The 18,422-nt window shown below is 36.2% G+C and overlaps 1 protein-coding gene across 6 annotated transcripts in view; it reads left to right on the forward strand.

Moving 5' to 3' along the window:
* The window catches only part of AP3B1 (adaptor related protein complex 3 subunit beta 1), a 352,907-nt gene that overhangs the window by 93,523 nt on the left and 240,962 nt on the right, over positions 1-18,422 (forward strand). For 5 of the 6 annotated variants that reach the window (XR_006604977.1, XM_004766831.3, XM_045074384.1 and 2 more), the window contains 2 exons: positions 886-961; positions 16,483-16,557. Coding sequence is in view for 5 of the 6 variants with exons in the window: in XM_045074384.1 (XP_044930319.1) it covers positions 886-961; positions 16,483-16,557 (151 nt within the window). In the remaining variant the exon portion in view is untranslated. The remainder of the gene's footprint in view (positions 1-885; positions 962-16,482; positions 16,558-18,422) is intronic. The other variant, XM_013063676.2, reaches the window with a different exon arrangement.

Raw genomic sequence — 18,422 nt, forward strand, 5'->3', positions numbered from 1 at the left:
TTAGGGAGTATCCCTGAGTGTTTGCCCTCATGTTCAAGTTCTTTTTTTTTTTATTTTTTAAAGATTTTATTCGTTTACCCGACAGACAGAGATCACAAGTAGGCAGAGAGGCAGTCAGAGAGAGAGAGGAGGAAGCAGGCTCCCCGCCGAGCAGAGAGCCCAGGACATGACCCGAGCCGAAGGCAGAGACTTTAACCCACTGAGCCACCCAGGCACCCCTCTTTTTTTTTTTTTTTTTTGACGGAGGAGAGGTAGGGATTAAAAAGGGATGGTTTGAGTGAGCCTTTCTTGATGAGTGTTCTTTCTTGAGAAAAGAAAATTCTTACTTTTTGGCTTATGAAAATATTTTAGTGGTAATTCAAGAATTTTTCTTTTTTCTTTTTGATGATTAATCCAGAGGAGATTTTTAGATGGGAGAATCTTTATGCCTATGTTCACATAGATATTTTACCCAGAACTGAGGTACAGTTTTATATTTTTGTATGATTGATGGGCTTCATTACAATGTAGCACTTCAATATTTGTAGAGTAGATGAAAATATATATTTAATTATATTTAAGAATGACGTTTTATAATATTCATTATTTCTAATTTTTTTTAAAAAGACAGGGTTATTTACTTATTTATTTATTTTTATTTATATGACAGAGGTCACAAGTAGGCAGAGAGCCAGGCAGAGAGAGGGAAGCAGGCTCCCTGCTGAGCAGAGAGCCTGATGTGGGCCTCGATCCCAAAACCCTGAGATCATGACCTGAGCCAAAGGCAGAGGCTTAACCCTCTGAGCCACCCAGGCGCCCATTATTTCTAATTTTTAAGAACTGTATTTTAATAACTATATAATGTAAAAATTGAAATATGGAGGTTTTTTCTTATCTTTTATATAGGAATGAAGATCTAAAGCAAATGTTGGAAAGCAACAAAGACTCTGCTAAATTGGATGCTATGAAACGGATCGTTGGGGTAGGTAAAATAGATAATTTCAATTTTGGAAAAGGGACACGTAGTGATTATATTAAATATATGTTAAATAATATATTTAGTACCAAGACAAATACCTCATTTTCCCTTTATATTAACTTAGTATTTCCTGTCTAAAATGTTTTGGAAGAACTTTGGAGTGTCACAATTCCAATACTTGAGTTTTGCTTTTTTTTTTTTTTTCCAGAGCTTGAGTTTTAATTCTATCTTTTCTGTGTTCTAAGTTCCCCATCTCTAATATCAAAATTTTTCTCCTCTGAGATAGAAAGAGCTAATCATTTAAAGACAAAATAACATTATTTACAACATTTTGACTTCCTACTTGGAAGGAGTCTAGATTAGTGAAAGGATTTTCACTAATAGAGATAGAAAGAGCTAATCATTTTAAGGACAAAATAACATTATTTACAACATTTTGACTTCCTACTTGGAAGGAGTCTAGATTAGTGAAAGGATTTTCTTGTGTCATTTAATGGCCTAAAAATTGTGAGCAGTCTTCTGTGTTTCAAGTTCCCTTACTACCAATAACAATAACAATAACAAAAAAAGAACATAGAAGTTCTTTTTTTTAAAATTTTATTTATTTATTTGAGAGAAAGAGTACAAGCAGGGGTGGGAGCAGAGGGAGTGGGAGAAGCAGATTCCCCACAGAACAGGGAGCCCGATGCAGGGCTTGATCCCAGAACCCTGAGATCAGGGCCCAACCTAAAGGCAGATGCTTAACTGACTGAGTCACCCAGATGCCCTGTATCATAGAAGTTCTAATGAATATTGGTAAGTGTAAGACCATTAACCAGTTTTCAATTGTAATGTAAAATTTAAACAATTTACTAATAAGTTATTAGAGGAGTTCAGTTGTCAGTAAGCTAAAAATATAATGCAGTTTTTAGTTGTATATACAATTTTTAATAAAATGTTTTTGCAGTTTGTATTGTATGCACACTTTTTTTTTTGCATTCAAAGTGAAAACACTGTTTAATTCAGTGATTGTCTAATGCTAAAGAGTTTTGATTTTTTTCTCAGTGGAATTAAATTTATAAAACCTTTGTTTCTTATTGCTTCTGTGTTTTTTTTATCACTACCATTGTTGATTTTATTTCCCACATATTTTTATATAATGTCAAAATGTAATATACTTGTATAATTGCACAAATAAACTTGTATAATAAGGTGACAGCACAACTGAAATAGTATAATGTGACAACACAACTGAAACAATACTGTTTTCCAGAAGGAAATGCTACCAAATGAGACGTTGAAATCTCTTTTCTTTTTTTTTTTAAAGGTTTTATTTATTTATTTGACAGAGATCACAAGTAGGCAGAGAGGCAGGCAGAGAGAGAGAGGAAGGGAAGCAGGCTCCCTGCTGAGCAGAGAGCCTGACATGGGGCTCGATCCCAGGACCCGAAGGCAGCAGCTTAACCCACTGAGCCACCCAGGCGCCCCTCCTTTCTTTTCTTTCTTTCTTTTTTTTTTTTTTTTAAAGATTTTATTTATTTATTTGATAGAGAGAGAGATCACAAGCAGGCAGAGAGGCAGGCAGAGAGAGAGGAGGAAGCAGGCTCCTTGCTGAGCAGAGAGCCCGACGTGGGCCTCGATCCCAGGACCCTGAGAACATGACCTGAGCCGAAGGCAGCGGCTTAACCCACTGAGCCACCCAGGCGCCCCCTCCTTTCTTTTCTTACATATTAAATTCATATCACCTTTATGAAAGGTAATTATCAGTTTCAATATGTTGTGTTAAAAAATTACTTGTTATGAAAATCAGATTTATAAAAGTTAAGGACTAACTGCATCTGTAGAATTCCTGTAGGTTATTTGATTCTTAAATTCAGGTTTATGTCATTTGGTAATGTAGGGGACATGTTCAAGATTCTTTGTAAATTTTTCAGTTGTAACACTAAGCCGTATAAATAATTGCATTTCTGGACAAGTAGTTTTTGCTTTATATGGCTTTGATAACACACAGATTTCAGTTAACATAGTTGAGTTAAATAATACCAATCCCACAACAACATGGTTCAAATTTCAGTTATAGGGCTTATTAACAGAGTAATTGCATAATGTGCAAACTTCACCAGTAACTCTTAAGTTCACAACTCACTGTATAGATAACAAATATGCATCATGATCAGTGATCAGTTATGTCACTTCTTTCAAAATCTTTTATTGATTTGTCACTGTGTACATTACGTGGTTTATTTACAGACAGCAAAACATGTAGTTGTGTTCCTTCCTTGCTTCCCAGTGAGAAACTCACTTGACATTTTATAAAAATGGATAATGAGAGATTTGGTCAGCAAAGATGAAAATGCAGCAAAGAAATAAAAGTGTTAATACTTGGGATGCCTGGGTGGTTCAGGCAGCATCTACCTCCATTCTACCGTTAGTTCAGGTCATGATCCCAGAGTCCTGGAATCGAACCCTGCTTCTCCCTCTGCCACCTGCTTCCCCTGCTTGTTCTCTCTCTCTGATAAATAAATAAAATCTTAAAAAACGAAAAAAGTGGTAACATTGGAAATGAAAATCAGGTAGAAAGTAAATGGAGTTATAGAGAAAGAGCCAAGAGTGGGAATGGTGAAACAGCAATTTTTTGAGAGACACTAATTTATGTAGCTGGAAGAATGTAGTAAAGGTGAGCTTTTCAACATACGTAAGGGAAATGGTTGTGATGAAAGGATGAAGATATGCCAGAGAAAGAAATGGTGCCAAAAAAACTTCCCATTAGAGGAACTCTGGAAGATAATTTATAATATTGGAAGTGCCAAGGATTAAATGTTGGAAGGTGATACAAATTTGAACAGGAGTTTGGTAATTCACTAAAACATAGAAAAGATGCTTGCTCTGTATTTTACATGGTGAGAATAGAAAAACCCATTTCGGACTACACTTGCTATGTTAATTTCCAGTGTTTCTAATGTTCTAAATTCTACTAAATAAATGTTAGTTTAACTGTTTTTCAGCTTCCTATACATTATAACTGAGAGAGTTTTAATATTTTTATAAAAATTTTAAAAGTCAAAGATTGATTGCAAGAGTTATAATTGATTATCAGGATTGCTTTGGATGGTTTCAGCTCGGTCTCCTATAGGTTACAATCCCTTACTACCATATAAAGCAAGCACTGCTCTTAATTTCATTAAATTTTGGCTTTTACATTCCATGTAGGAAAAATTATTTCACTAAATCTGAGGATACTGTGGAAATTCCTAAATCTGGAAATGTGGCATTTGGTAATTTTTGAAATTACTCTTTTAAAGTGTTAAATCAACATTGATATTCTCATAATCTGGATTATAAAAAATGTAATTTAGGTATAAATAATGTATCACAAAGAAATGTAAAAAAAGAAATATAAATATAGTCCTATATGCCTAGTACTTAAAGACTGTCTCATTAAGAAGTTTGCATAAAGGTAAATTTCAAAATTTCTTTTTTTAAAGATTTTATTTATTTATTTGACAGAGAGAGAGCACAAGTAGGCAAAGAGGCAGGCAGAGAGAGAGAGAGAGAGAGAGGGAAGCAGGCTCTCCGCCGAGCAGAGAGCCCAATGCAGGACTCGATCCCAGGACCCTGAGATCATGACCTGAGCCGAAGGCAGAGGCTTAACCCACTGAGCCACCCAGGCGCCCTCAAGTTTGTTTTTTTTAACTATAGAATGATCAGTAATTGAAAATTATTCTTTCACTTTGTATAATACCCTCAAGATCTATCCATTTTGTCACAAATGGTAGGATTCCTTCTTTCTCATTGCTGAATAGTACTCCATTACATCTATGTATCTATATCACCTTTATCCATTCATCTGTTGACAGATTCTTGGGTTGTTTCCATATCTTGGTTACTGTGAGCAGTGCTGCAGTGAACATGGGAATATAGATATCTCTGAGATAGCGATTTTATTTCCTTTGGATATATACTCTGAAATGGGGTTGCTGAATCATATGATAGTTCAATTTTTAATTTTTTGAGCAGCCTCCATACTGTTTTCCATAGTGGCCGTACCAATTTACATTGCTACCAATAGTAGAAAGGATCCCCTTTTCTCTACATCCTAGCCATCACTTGTTATCCCTTGTCTTCTAGGTGATGGTTGTTCTGAGAGGCTTGACAGTAATACCTTATTTTCAGTGTATACAATGTTATATGTCAGTTATATCTCAATAAGTGTGAAAGAAGTTATTCTTCATTATACAAGTGAATATATTATACAAGATGTAATTATATATATAAATTTTTAAATAATATTGAGACATAAAAAGTGAAAGTTTCATCCTCTAGATAAAGTTTAGAACCAAATTTCCAAGTTCTGTTTAAAATTGTTTTTAAACTTTGATTAGGATAATATGGAATTAATATATTCCCTTCCCCTTCTAGCTTTCATCTCTCTTTCCCTGTCTTTAACATTATATTTATATTTTGTGGTTTTTATCATAGAGATCTTGTGCATTCCTTATTAGATTCATTTCTGTGCATTTTTAAGTCTTGGTAGCCATTTTGAATGGTCTCCATTATATTTTTAACATTAATTATTAATAGTATATAGGAAAACAAATGACTTTTCTGTGTTGTGCATTATGTTTCTCAGTGAACTCTCTTCTTATCTCTAACAGTTTTTCAGTATTCTGTGCTTGGACTTTCTCGGTTGATAATTACATTGTCAGGGAGTTATGAGAGATTTATATTTTATTTTCAGATATTTTAAACTCATTTTCTATATGGAGAAAAAACCTACGGGGCTCTATATTGGAACTGCATTAACTCTATAGATCAATTTTGGGGAGAATTAACATTTTAACAGTATTTTGCTTTATGACTCATGATCATGGTTCTATTTCTTTACTTGTTTTGGTCATCTTTAATTTCTCTCATAGGTGTATTATAGTTTTTAGTGTTTAATTTTAAGTTCTACTTTTTTGTTACTGCTTTCTCAAAATACTTTGTGTTTTTGCATACTATTTATTGAGTAATACATTTCAATTTTCAGTAAGCAGTTATTGTTTGCTATTTGCCTTTTTTTTTTTTAAGATTTTATATATTTGACAGAGATCACAAGTAGGCCGAGAGGCAGACAGAGAATGAGAGAGGAGGAAGCACGTTCTCCTCCGAGCAGAGAGCCTGATGCGGGGCTTGATCCCAGGACCCTGGGATCATGACCTGAGCCGAAGGCAGAGGCTTTAACCCACAAAGCCACCCAGGTGCCCCTGCTATTTGCCCTTTTATTAAGTAACTAACAGTTATTTTACTTAAAATATTTTCAGTGAGCTGTTAGAGCAATTATTCATTCACTTTTACTTTTGTCCAGCTTTTAATTTGATTTCTAGTTAATACCATATTCCTATGTGAAAGCTTTTAAAATCATTTAGAAATTTTTCTGTTCGTGTGTGTATATCATTTCCAAACATCTTTTGGCTAGAAATAGTTTCCTGGAGGTCAGTCAGTCAGAATTTGATATTGGCTTCAAAGTTACCTTATTTCCTTCCTTTCTTTCTTTGACAGAGAGAGAAATCACAAGTAGGCAGATTTAGGCAAAGAGAGAGGGAGAAGCAGGCTCCCTGCTGAGCAAAGAGCCCGATGTAGGGCATGATCCCAGGATTCTGGGATCATGATCTGAGCCGAAGGCAGAGGCTTAACCCACTGAGCCACCCAGGCATCCCAGACTTGTATTTTCTTAATGTAAATTTTAAATTTAAATTTCTCTTTATAATTTGTGTATCATGAGCCCTGAAAATGGGGTTTTGTCACTTTTTACAATTGCAGAGTAGTTTTCAGGTCTTTTCATCATAGTTAAAAACATTTAAAGATATCTGAATTTAATCTGCCAAAATTTTAAATGTTGGGTATTTAACCACATTATTTTCTAAAATATGTCAAAGTGCTGGCAATGCATATCTGTATCTTTCATAGTTGGTAGTCCTGTGATTCACTAGAGAATCTTTTCAGCAACATCTAACATTGAGAAACCATAATGATACAGTTTATTTCTTTGGTGATATCTGAGACTTAGAATCATGAAGCAATGTTTCCAGTGTTTCATGTATTAAGTAAAGTCTCATCTGTGCCACAACATTCTTTGGGAAGAAAAGCTGCCTACCTCAAAATCTTGTGGTCACTTATTACACAGCAGGACTCAAGTTGAAGCACTCATACATTATTTTTCTTAATATTTCTGAAAAATATGTGTCTAATGTTTATAGCACATGTCCATGTTTTATCCTTGCTTGGTGAAATGTAGTGGACCAAGGAGAATTCGAAATGTGTTGTTTCAGACAGTGAATTAGTAATAAGATTTTGTAGCTAAAATACTGATGAGTTGACAATCTGGAGTCCTTGGAGGAATGGAATATTTGTGTTGAAATCCCCAGTGTATTGAATCTTTTATGTATTTTCTTTTAGCAAGCATTAGAACTTGAAGGTCTTCCTCAGATTAGTTTACTTGGCTTTGTAGTTATAGGATAATGAGCAAATCTGAACCTTTCTTTGATGAGAGTCTTAAAATTCCTGTAGTTATTGTTTTATCTTATTTCATAGTCATACATGTTCCAGAGTATTTGGTTGGATATTACTGATCCTAAAAAAATTAAAAGTAGTTTCAGAGTTTTAGGTGTTTTTGTAAATATATTTTTTTTAAAGATTTATTTATTTGACAGAGAGAGGGGTCACAAGTAGGCAGAGAGACAGGCAGAGAGAGAGTGGGGGGAAGCAGGCTCCCTGCTGAGCAGAGAGCCTGATGCGGGACTTGATCCCAGGACCCTGAGATCATGACTCGAGCTGAAGGCAGCAGCTCAACCCACTGAGCCACCCAGGTGCCCTCTAAATATATTTTTAAAAGATCTTAAGCCATGGGGCACCTGGGTGGCTTAGTCGGTTAAGCTGCTGCCTTTGGCTCAGGTCATGATCCAAGGGTTTTGGGATTGAGTCCCACATCGGGCTCCTTGTCCAGCAGGGAGCCTGCCACTTGACCTGCTTGTGCTCTCTCTATGATAAATAAATAAAATCTTAAAAAAAAAAGATCTTAAGCCAAAGATAAATGCTACATTATTATTGTTGGAAAAATGAGAAAATCCATGTAAGAAGAAGAAACTAATGTATAATCTTTACTGTCTCCAGTTAATGTATAATAAACATACTAGTCTAAACCTTTCTGAGCATTGCTAATTCCACTCTTCATTCCTTTAACAAAAATGTTTCAGTTGTGTGTATACTTCAAGGATTCATCTTGTGGTTGATGCTGGCATCTTTTTGTTGTTTTGGGGTTGGAAATTGCGTAAAGGGTCAAGATTCTTCTGCCATGTTGTTAGTCATCAACACCAGTTCTATAAGTAGTAGTAATACATCTTAGTGAGTTTTCTTTCAATTTTTACTCCATTGTTACTTTCTGGGATGTAAATCAGGGACTAGTTCTTTTTCTATTTCTTCATTTATTCTTGAATGCTGAAGTTTAAGAGTTGCCTTTGGGAAAGATCTATCTTTCTTGCTTCTCCCTCCCCTTGCCTTCCCCTTTTCCTTTCTTTCCCTTCCCTTCCCCCTTCTGTTCCTTCCTTCTTTCCTTTTAAATTAGCCAGTATTTATACATTAAAACTGTTGAACTTTTAAAAATAAACCATAAAATTTAGAAAAGCGCAATTTCTCCTGTTTTTCTTCTTGACTTTAAAGAATTCATGTGGCTTTTTGGATCTAGATTATTATTATTTATAGAAGAACATGAACAGCATATGAAAGTCTGTTGTTGTAAAGCACCGCATTAACAGAATGAAGGGGTAAAAAATCACATGATCATCTCAATTGATAGAGAAACAGAATTTGACAAAATTTAATAATCTTTCATGATAAAACACTCAACAGACAAGGACTAGAAGGGAACTGACCCAACATAATGCTACAGGCCATATATGAAAAACAACAGCTGCCATCATAGTTAGTGATGAAAGACTGAAAGCTTTTTTTCTTCAATAAAGACAAGGATGTTTGCTTTTGTCTTTTCTTTTGAATATAATATTGGAAGTTTTAGCAGAGCAGTTAGGCAAAAAGAAGAAATAAAAGTCATCCAAATAGCCAAGGAACTAAAAAGTGAACTAAAATTTCTTTGTTCACAGACAACATGATTTCCTATTTAGAAAAATAAATATTTTACCATAAACTTTAAAAATAAATGAATTTAGCCAAGTTGCAGCATAAAAAAGTCAATACATAAGAATTAGTTGCATCTATACACTAACAATGAACAGTCCGAGAAGGAAATTAAGGAAATAGTCCCATTTACAGTAGCTTCAAAAAGAATAAAATACTTGGGAATAAACTTACCAAGGGGGTAAAAGACTCATTCCTTGAAAATTATTAAACATTGCTGAAAGAAATTAGAGAAAATATAAATAAATGGAAAAATATCCTCTGTTCATGGATTGGAAGTCTTGGTATTTTTAAGATGTTAGTGTCAAAGTGAATATGTATTCAGTGTAATTCCCTTCAAATGCCCAGTGATTTTATTTGCAAAACCAGAATAATCTATCCTTAAATTCATACTGATCCTGAATAGCCAAAACATTCTTGAAAAATTTATAAGTTTCACACTTCCTGATTTGAAAACTTAATTCAAAGCTACAATAATCAGGGGCACCTGGGTGGCTTAGTGGGTTAAAGCCTCTGCCTTCGGCTCAGGTCATGATCCCAGGGTCCTGGGATCGAGCCCCGCATCAGGCTCTCTGCTCAGCAGGGAGCCTGCTTCTTCCTCTCTCTCTCTGCCTGTCTCTTTGCCTACTTGTGATCTCTCTCTGTTAAATAAATAAAATCTTTAAAAAAAAAGCTACAGTAATCAAAACAGTGTGGTAATATGACAAAGACAGACCTGATAGAGCTTGCAGAAATAAACCCTTACATAATATGATCAAATGATGTTTATCAAGGGTGAGAGACCATTCAGTGGTGAAAGGATAGTCCTTAACAATTTAGAAATCTGGATATACACTTGCAAGAAAATGAATTTAGACCTCTGCCTCATTTTGCCTCATATATGCCTCATAAATGCCTCACACATATATGTCTATGTATATACATATATATATATATATATATACTATAGTAAACACAAAATGAATTAAAGACCTAAATGGAAGAGCTAAAACTATCTGTCTTATCAATCTGTATCGATCTTATTAATTCTTTCAAAGAACCAGCTTCTAGTTTCATTAATGTGTTCTACTGTATTTCTGGTTTCTCATTAATTGATCTCTGCTCTAGTCTTAATTATTTCCCTTCTTTTGTGTGGGTTAGGTATAATTTGTTGATTCTCCAGATCTTTAAGGTGTAAAGATAGTTTGTATATTTGGGATTTCTCTGTTTTTCTTTTCTTTTTTTTTTTTTTTTTTTTTTGAGTGAGGCTTGTATGGCTATGTTTTTCCCCCTTAGGACCGCTTTTGCCATATCCCATAGGTTTTTGGATCAATGTGTCTTCGTTATCATTGGTTTCCATGAATTGATTAAGTTCTTTGATTTCATGGTTGACCCCAACATTCTTAAGCAGGATGGTCTTTAGCTTCCAAGTGTTTGAATTCCTTCCAAACTTTTTCTTGTGATTGAATTCCAGTTTCACAGCATTGTGGTCTGAGAATATGCAAAGAATAATCTCAGTCTTTTGGTATCAGTTGAGACCTGATTTGTGACTCAATATGTGGTCTATTCTGGAGAATGTTCCCTGCACACTTGAAAAGATTGAGTGTTCTGTTGTTTTAGAATGGAAAGTTCTGTATATATCTATGAGGTCCATCTGGTCCAGTGTATCATTCAAAGCTCTTTTTTCTTTGTTGATTTTCTGCTTAGTTGATCTGTTTGTTGCTAAGAGTGGAGTGTTAAGGTTTCCTGCAATTAATGTATTATTATCAATAGGTCTCTTTCTTTGGTTAACAGTTGGCTTATATAGTTGGCTGCTCCCGTGTAGGGTTCATAGATATTTACAATTGTTAGATCTTCTTGTTGCATAGACCCTTTAAGAATGATACAGTGTCCTTCTGTATCTCTAACCACAGTCTTTTCTAAAATCTAATTTGTCTGATATAAGAGTTGCTACACCAGCTTTCTTTTGAGGTCTGTTGGCATGAAAGATAGTTCTCCATCCCTTCACTTTCAGTCTGGATGTATCTTTAGGTTCAAAATGAGTCTCTTGTAGACAGCATTCAGATGGCTCCTGTCTTATCCAGTCTGCAACCCTCTGCCATTTTATGGGAGCATTTAGGCCATTCATATTGAGAGTGATTGTTGACAGATAAGATTTTATTGTCATCATGTTGCATGTGAAGTCCTTATTTCTATGGATGGTCTCTGTATGTCTCTGTTCGGTATATCTGTTGGAATCTTTCTCCTTCTGTAGAGCCCTCCCCTTAATATTTCTTGTAAGGCTAGCTTAGTGGTCACATATTCTTTCAGTCTCTGTCCTGGAAGCTTCTTACCTCTTATCAATTCTGAATGACAGCCTTACCAGATAAAGAATTCTTGGCTGCATATTCTTCTCATTTAGTACCCTGAGTATGTCTTGCCAGCCCTTTTCAAGTCTCTGTGGACAGATCTGACATTATTCTGATGTTCCTTCCTCTGTTCATAAGGAATCTCTTCCCCCAACTGCCCTTAAAATGCTTTTCTTGGTTCTAAAATTTGTGAGTTTTACTATTACATGCCTAGGGATTGATCTGCCCTCATCGATGTTGAGGGGTGTCCTTTCTGCCTCTAGGACATGATTACTTGTTTCTTCCCCAGATTAGGGAAGTTCTCAGCTACAATTTGCTCAAATATATCTTCTGGTCCTCTCTCTCTCCACCCCCTCAGAGATCCTGATAGTTCTGACATTGGAATGTTTCATGGCATCATTTATTTCTCTAATTCTGTTTTCATGGATTTTAAGCTATTTGTTCCAGGTCTCCTCCTGTTCCTTCTTTTCTCTCAGTTTGTCTTCAGGGTCACTAATTCGTTCTTCTGCCTCATTTCCCATAACTGTTAGAGTATCTAGATTAGATTGGATCTTACGATGCCATACAAAAATGATAGTATTTTTAAGCTCTGCCCGATGTGCTCCCACTTCTGCCCTTAATGAATCTATGTTGCCATTAATATTTTCCTGTAGCCTGACTATTGTCTTCATAGCTACTACCCTGAAGTCTATTTTTGACATCTTGTGTCAATCTATATCCATTAGATCTGCTGGAGAGGCCATTGTCTCTGGGTTTTTTCTTTGTTGGGAATTTTTCCTCCTTGTCATTCTGTTGAGTTGTGGTTGAGGGGATGTGTAGCTGAAAATATCAACCACTACCTAGGCAGGGTGCACCCTGGGAAGTTTCAGAGCAATCGGAAGTCACTGCCAAAAAACAAAAACAAAAACCCAGCCAAAATGAGCCCCAAGAGTAAGATTTATAAAGTACGAAAACAAACAAAAAGACCGATAAAAGAAGAAGAAAATCCCCCACAAAAACCCCAAAATAAAAAGAGGGTGGTGATGGGAAGGTGGTTGTAATTCTTCGATGTTGGGGAGGAAAGGTATTTCATTTCTTCCTGGGACTATCTTGTTATCTTTGTTAGAGAACTCAGCTTTCCAGAGGTATAGTGAAATTAAAACTGCTCTATATATAAAGGTAGTATTGAAGAGGGAAAAAAGGGACTACATTAAAGCTTATATCTATATATTTTTAAAAAAGGAAAAAAAAAGTATATGTATGAAAAAGTTCAAGTTAGGAAGTTAAAAAGTTACTATGGAATATGTTGTATTAAATACCTATTTGAAATGGTAAGTAGGTAAAAAAATAAACAAGAATCATGTGAAAGAATTTAAAAAAAGAGAGGGAGGGAAAAGTATCTAAGAAATATACAGGCTGTGAGGCAATACCAGGAGCTTAATATACTGTTTGCCTGGTGATGGGATTTTATAGTTTTATGGGGACCCAATGGATGTTTTGTGCTTGTTTCCCCTTTTCAGCTTGTCTTTGCCAGGAGGGCCTGCTGCATTGTTTTTCATTCAATCCTGCTTGGGTATAGTTGCCCTTCCTCCTGTAAAGGGGCTGGGTCCTGTGGAAACTGGTTTTTCAGGCTCTTGTTCTCTGGTGGCTTTTTGGGCCTTTTCAGAGGGTCAGAGCCTCTGCCTCAGAGAGAAGACACAGCCTGCTCTTCTCTGAATGGTCCAGAACACACAGACTCCCCCTCTGCAAACTCCGTCGAATACTGTAGCCTCCCAAAGGTGATGCGCACCGCCAGCGACCATCTCAGTGGTCAGCCAAGGCCCCTTGCTTATTTCTGTAACTCCATGACACCAAAACTGCAAGTGATACTGGTCTGGGTGAGCCCGGTCCTCGCGGCTGCCGTTCTGGGACCACTGACCCAATTCTGCTCCAGGTCCTGCCGATGGTCCTGGGACCTTGAGCTTATGCGCTGCATGCCTCTTGCTGCCAGGTCCCAGCAGTTGTCCCTTAAAACCCTTTTTTCTGTTTGAGTGCTGTTATCAGTCCTTTCCCATCTTGCAGCCACCGACCCCCAAGCTATCACTGGTCCCCAAGTACAGGGCACTTTTGTATTGGGTAAGCAATGGCTTGCTTCTGGTGGCTCCCTCCCCCATCTGTTTATCCTCCGATATCCTTCTGTGTGATCCCAACTTCGTCCTTTGTACCTTTCGGCTAATGATAACTCTGCCCCCATAGAGATCCAGAAATGTGTAAGCTTACATCTCAGTCTGATTTCATGAATATTCAGAGTGCTCTGGTAGTTATCCAGGGAATTCAGCGGACTGATTGAAATAGGTTCCCCTACTCCTCCACCATCTTGCCCCTTCTTTCAGAAACCCACTTTTAATACAAAGATGCAGATTAAAAATATAAGGATAGGAAATATATACTAGCAAAATACTAAACAAAATAAGAGGGCAGCTCCCATCTCTACCCTAGCACTTTCCATTTCTCATACAGTTCTTTTTTTTCCCCCCCAGTACTCTCTTTTACCATCTCACATATTAAATTTATTTATTGTCCCTCACCCCCATTAGAAAGTAAGCTCTAATGGGCAAGGATTGTGTACTGTTCACAGTTGTATCATCAAGGCAGTAGTCCCTGGCATGTAGTGCTCTCCCAGCAAATATTGTTAAATTAATTTGACTATAGGATTTTTTTCTTCTGTCATCTGTTAACATTTTTTTGAATAGTGAGTGTTCTGTAGAGCATTTGGGGAATCCTTAGGATAGGATCTCTGACTTCAGGTAGTCATTGAATAATTGAAACAATGGGCCCCAGAGAACATTTGGTCCCTCTCTCCTTATTTTATAGATGAGGGAATTGAGGGGGGTGTAAAAATCATTCAAAGATGTTTTAGCTGCAGTATTTTGTGAACTTTCTATACTACTCAGCAGATTTACAAAATACTTAAGTGAGAGTACCTGGGTGGCTCATTTAGTTAAATGTCTGCCTTTGCCTCAGGTTGTCATCCCCCTCCTTTGGGCTCCCTGCTCTGGGGGGATCTGCTTCTCCTCTTCCTCTCTGTTTGCCCTTCCCCCCACTTGCGTTCTCTTTCTCTCTCTCTCAAACAAATAAAATCTTTTAGAGAACCCAAAATACTCAAACCATAATATGACAGGTAAGGAAATAGAATATAAAAAGACTAGCTTGTATTAAAGTATTTTTAAGCTATCCTGTAGAAAGGTCTTATTGGGAAATTGCTAGCTGGGATTATAATGTTCAAAATATCAGATAGTATATTTTAAAATGTGTCATAAATTTATAAAACTAATAGTTTCCATAATTTTTGGTAGTTTCCTAGATATAGTGTATAACAAAAAAAGAATCTTTTTCCAGGAAATTATCCTATAGTTTAAACTTTATTTTGTAGCTATCAAAGTCTTGACTATTAATAGATATAAAGATATTCTGGGAATGAGAGTATAGGAAATGGGGATATAGGTAGACATACCACTAAATTAATAGAAATAAAACGTAGCACATAGAAACTTCCAAATGGAAAATGTGAATTAAGAAAATTCTAGAGGAAATTAGAATTAGATGACATGGTAGGCCAGGTATTAGGAGATGACTCAGGAAGGGAGTGTGATTAGAATTTGGGAGGAATGTGAAGAGTAAAAAGAATTGAGTTGGGGTTGTGACATGAGTAAAGGCATAGAGAAGCCAGAGAGTGTTCTGGTAGTGGTACATTTTTATTTGTCAAAAGCATTTGTGTAGAACAATAATGATTTATGTGCTTAAAAGGGATATTGCAAACTTTGAGGGCATTTAATATTAAGTTACATGGTTTGGATTTTTTTTTTTAAGATTTTTATTTATTTGAGAGAAAGAGGGCATGAACAGGGGGAGGGGTAGAGGGAGAATGAGAAGCAGAGCAGAGAGCTCAGTGCAGGACTTGATGCCGGGACCCTGAAATCATGACCTGGGCTGAAGGCAGAGGCTTAACTGACTGAGCCACCCAGGTGCCCAACAGTTTAGATTCTTAGGCAGTCAGGGGCTTTTGAAATCTTTCCAAGTGGCTGACTTTTATAGTAGTGTTTTAAGCTTGTGAAACTATCAGTGATGTAAATTTGGACAGGAACAGGAGACTGTTAGAAAAAGTCCTTTCTGAGATGATAGTGAAGTATTTTAGGATAGTAAGAGTGAGAAAGGATTAATGTGATTGTATAAAAAAATCACAATGAGACCTAATTATTTTGTAGATTTGAAAGAGCCCAAGATAATTCTTTGGTTTCTGGTATCTGGGAAAATTGGTGGAAATAGGAAGTTATAGCATGAATGTCATTTTATCAATGAAAAATAAGTTTGGTTTTAGACAGCAAGTTTGAGATGAAAGAGATATCTAATGATGTCCAGTTATAGAAGTGGAGCTAGGGCTCAGAGTTAGGGCTAGAGTTTGGGAAATTGATCCCCATAGTGTGTGAAAGTTAAGTCCAGAAGGTGAATGAAATGTTAGTAGTTTTAGAGATTGTAGATTAGTATAGCCTGAAAAGATGGTGATGCCCAGAATTTTAGTGGGCAGAGAAGAGGACTTGGTGAAGGGAACTTTGAAAGTAGTGGTTGGGGAAGTAGGGGGACCCGTGAAAAGAAAGCCAGGGGAGAAATAGCTTGTTTAAAATAACATTTATTCCACCCTCACCCCCGCTTCCATTGCAAATGTAGTATAATTTTAATATAAGAACCTGGGAAATAAAGAATAGCATAAATATTTAAAAAGTATTTATACCCTCATTAGCCAGAGAAAACTACTGTAAATATTTTATTATATGTCTTAAACTACTATGTATTTCTTCTTTAAAGTGTCTATGTATTTGTATATTTATATTGTTACAGAAGTCATTGGTTCTTGATGCAGGCATTTAGATGAGTAGTAAGAGAACTCAAAAAGACTTCAACTTATTAATTCCATAGCTTATTTGCTGATTCCATTTTCTAAATATTTAATGTATGTAGAATTTATGTTTTATTTTCACATGACTAATCTAAAAAAGGTTTCAGCTCTAATACTCTACTTTTATTCTTCAGATGATTGCAAAAGGGAAAAATGCATCTGAACTATTTCCTGCTGTTGTGAAGAATGTGGCCAGTAAAAATATTGAGGTACTTTTTTTTTTTTTTAATATTCTATTCATTTATTTGAGAGAGAGAGAGAGTGAGTGTTTGCTGAGCCAGTGGGGGTGGGGTTGGTAAGTGCAGCGGGGGAGGGAGAGAGAGAGAGGGAGGAGGGGAAAGAATCTTAAGCAGACTCTGTGTGAGTGTGTAGCCTGACCCCACAATCTCGAGATAATCACCCCATCAAAACCAAGAGTCATGTTCAACCACTTAACAGGCTGAGCCACCCAGGTGCCCCTTGAGTGCTATTTTGTTTCATAGTTTTCATGATTCCTTTTGTTGTAAAAGAATCATACTTTTCAGTTACTTAGAAATGCAGCATAAGATCCTTATGTATCACTAGATTTTTTTGGTTATAATTTAAATGTCCATAATCTTAAATAAATAAATAAATAAGCAGTATTTGGATTTTTTGGATGGAGAATCTGAAAAGTAAATTGAGATTAATTCACCTTGGTGAATGATAGCAGTTTATTGTGTAATCTTAGAAACCAGTTTACTTGAAATTCTGCCCTAGGCACTTAAATTCAAGATCGCACATACTGCATGAAATGGACCTAAATTCAGGCAGAGAAGGGCAATGTTTGAAACCCAAGTTATTATTTTCCATTATCATTATCATTCCAAATGTAATGTTCTTTTTGAAACATTTTAGCTCTGGTATACCCTGACTCTGTACAGCAGGAGGAGGGCAGAGGCAGGATGCGTTGTGAGCCTTCAGTTACTTGTCTCTGTGTGGGTTTGTAAGTAGTGTTTGAAACAGGAATTCAAAGAACTTTGAGGCCAAGGTAACGTTGGGTCAGATGGACTAATAACTTTTGATAGAGTACAAAAGAAAAATAAGTGCCCATTGAGTAGAAACTGTTGAGTAGGATGAGTAGGATGAAGAGTTCCATGACAGGGATAAGAGATTGATCTGAGCAAATGGCTTGTTTTTAAAAGAATACAAGGTAGTAAGGAAGAGGATTGAATGACCATGTCTGTCATGCATCTCACTGTCAACTGATATGGTAGTGATGATCTGGAGGATATGTTTACTCAGTAGAAAGTAGTGATATGCACATGAGAATGAAAATGCCAGCACACATGCTTCCTCTTTGCCCATTGCTTACAACTGAATATCAACTGTGGGGAATGTGCTAGGCTCTGTTTTTGAGTCTGGAAAGTTTGACGGAAGGGGCAATCTCCACTGGAGAATATCTTCAAGGACTTAGTGACATCAGGGCAGATGCTTTAGGTGGAAATAGGTGGAGTATAAGAAGTAGAAATTAAGAATATAAGGGAGTTTTTCCATAATCAAATATTGATATTACTATTAAAGCTGTATCTCTGTTTTACTTATTTAGTAGGTGCTTGCCCTAGGGTATACAGTGTCCGTCTTTCTCTTACTGGAGTCTACCACTAGAATTTATAATATACATCTTTAAGTTATCACTATCTACTTTCAAGTAACATTATAAGACTTCACATATACTTTGAAATCTTATGACAGTGAACTTCCTTTTCCCCTTCCCATCTTTTCCCAGGTTATCATGCATTTTACTTTTAAATATGTTAAAACTTCCTAAAAATATATGATTGTTATTTTTTTTTTAAGATTTTTTATTTTATTTATTTGACAGAGATCACAAGTAGGCAGAGAGGCAGGAAGAGAGAGGAGGAAGCAGGCTCCCGAGAGCCCGATGTGGGGCTTGATCCCAGGACCCTGGGATCATGACCTGAGCCGAAGGCAGAGGCTTTAACCCATTGAGCTACTCAGGCGCCCCTATGATTGTTATTTTTGCTGTAGTCAGTCATCTTTTTAAGATTGTTGAAATACAGTTAACATGCTATAACTTTTAAAGTGTGCTTTG

The sequence above is a fragment of the Mustela putorius genome, unplaced genomic scaffold (assembly GCF_011764305.1).
Source record: "Mustela putorius furo isolate JIRA1106 unplaced genomic scaffold, ASM1176430v1.1 tig00537350_pilon_pilon_pilon, whole genome shotgun sequence".
Lineage (NCBI taxonomy): Eukaryota > Metazoa > Chordata > Mammalia > Carnivora > Mustelidae > Mustela > Mustela putorius.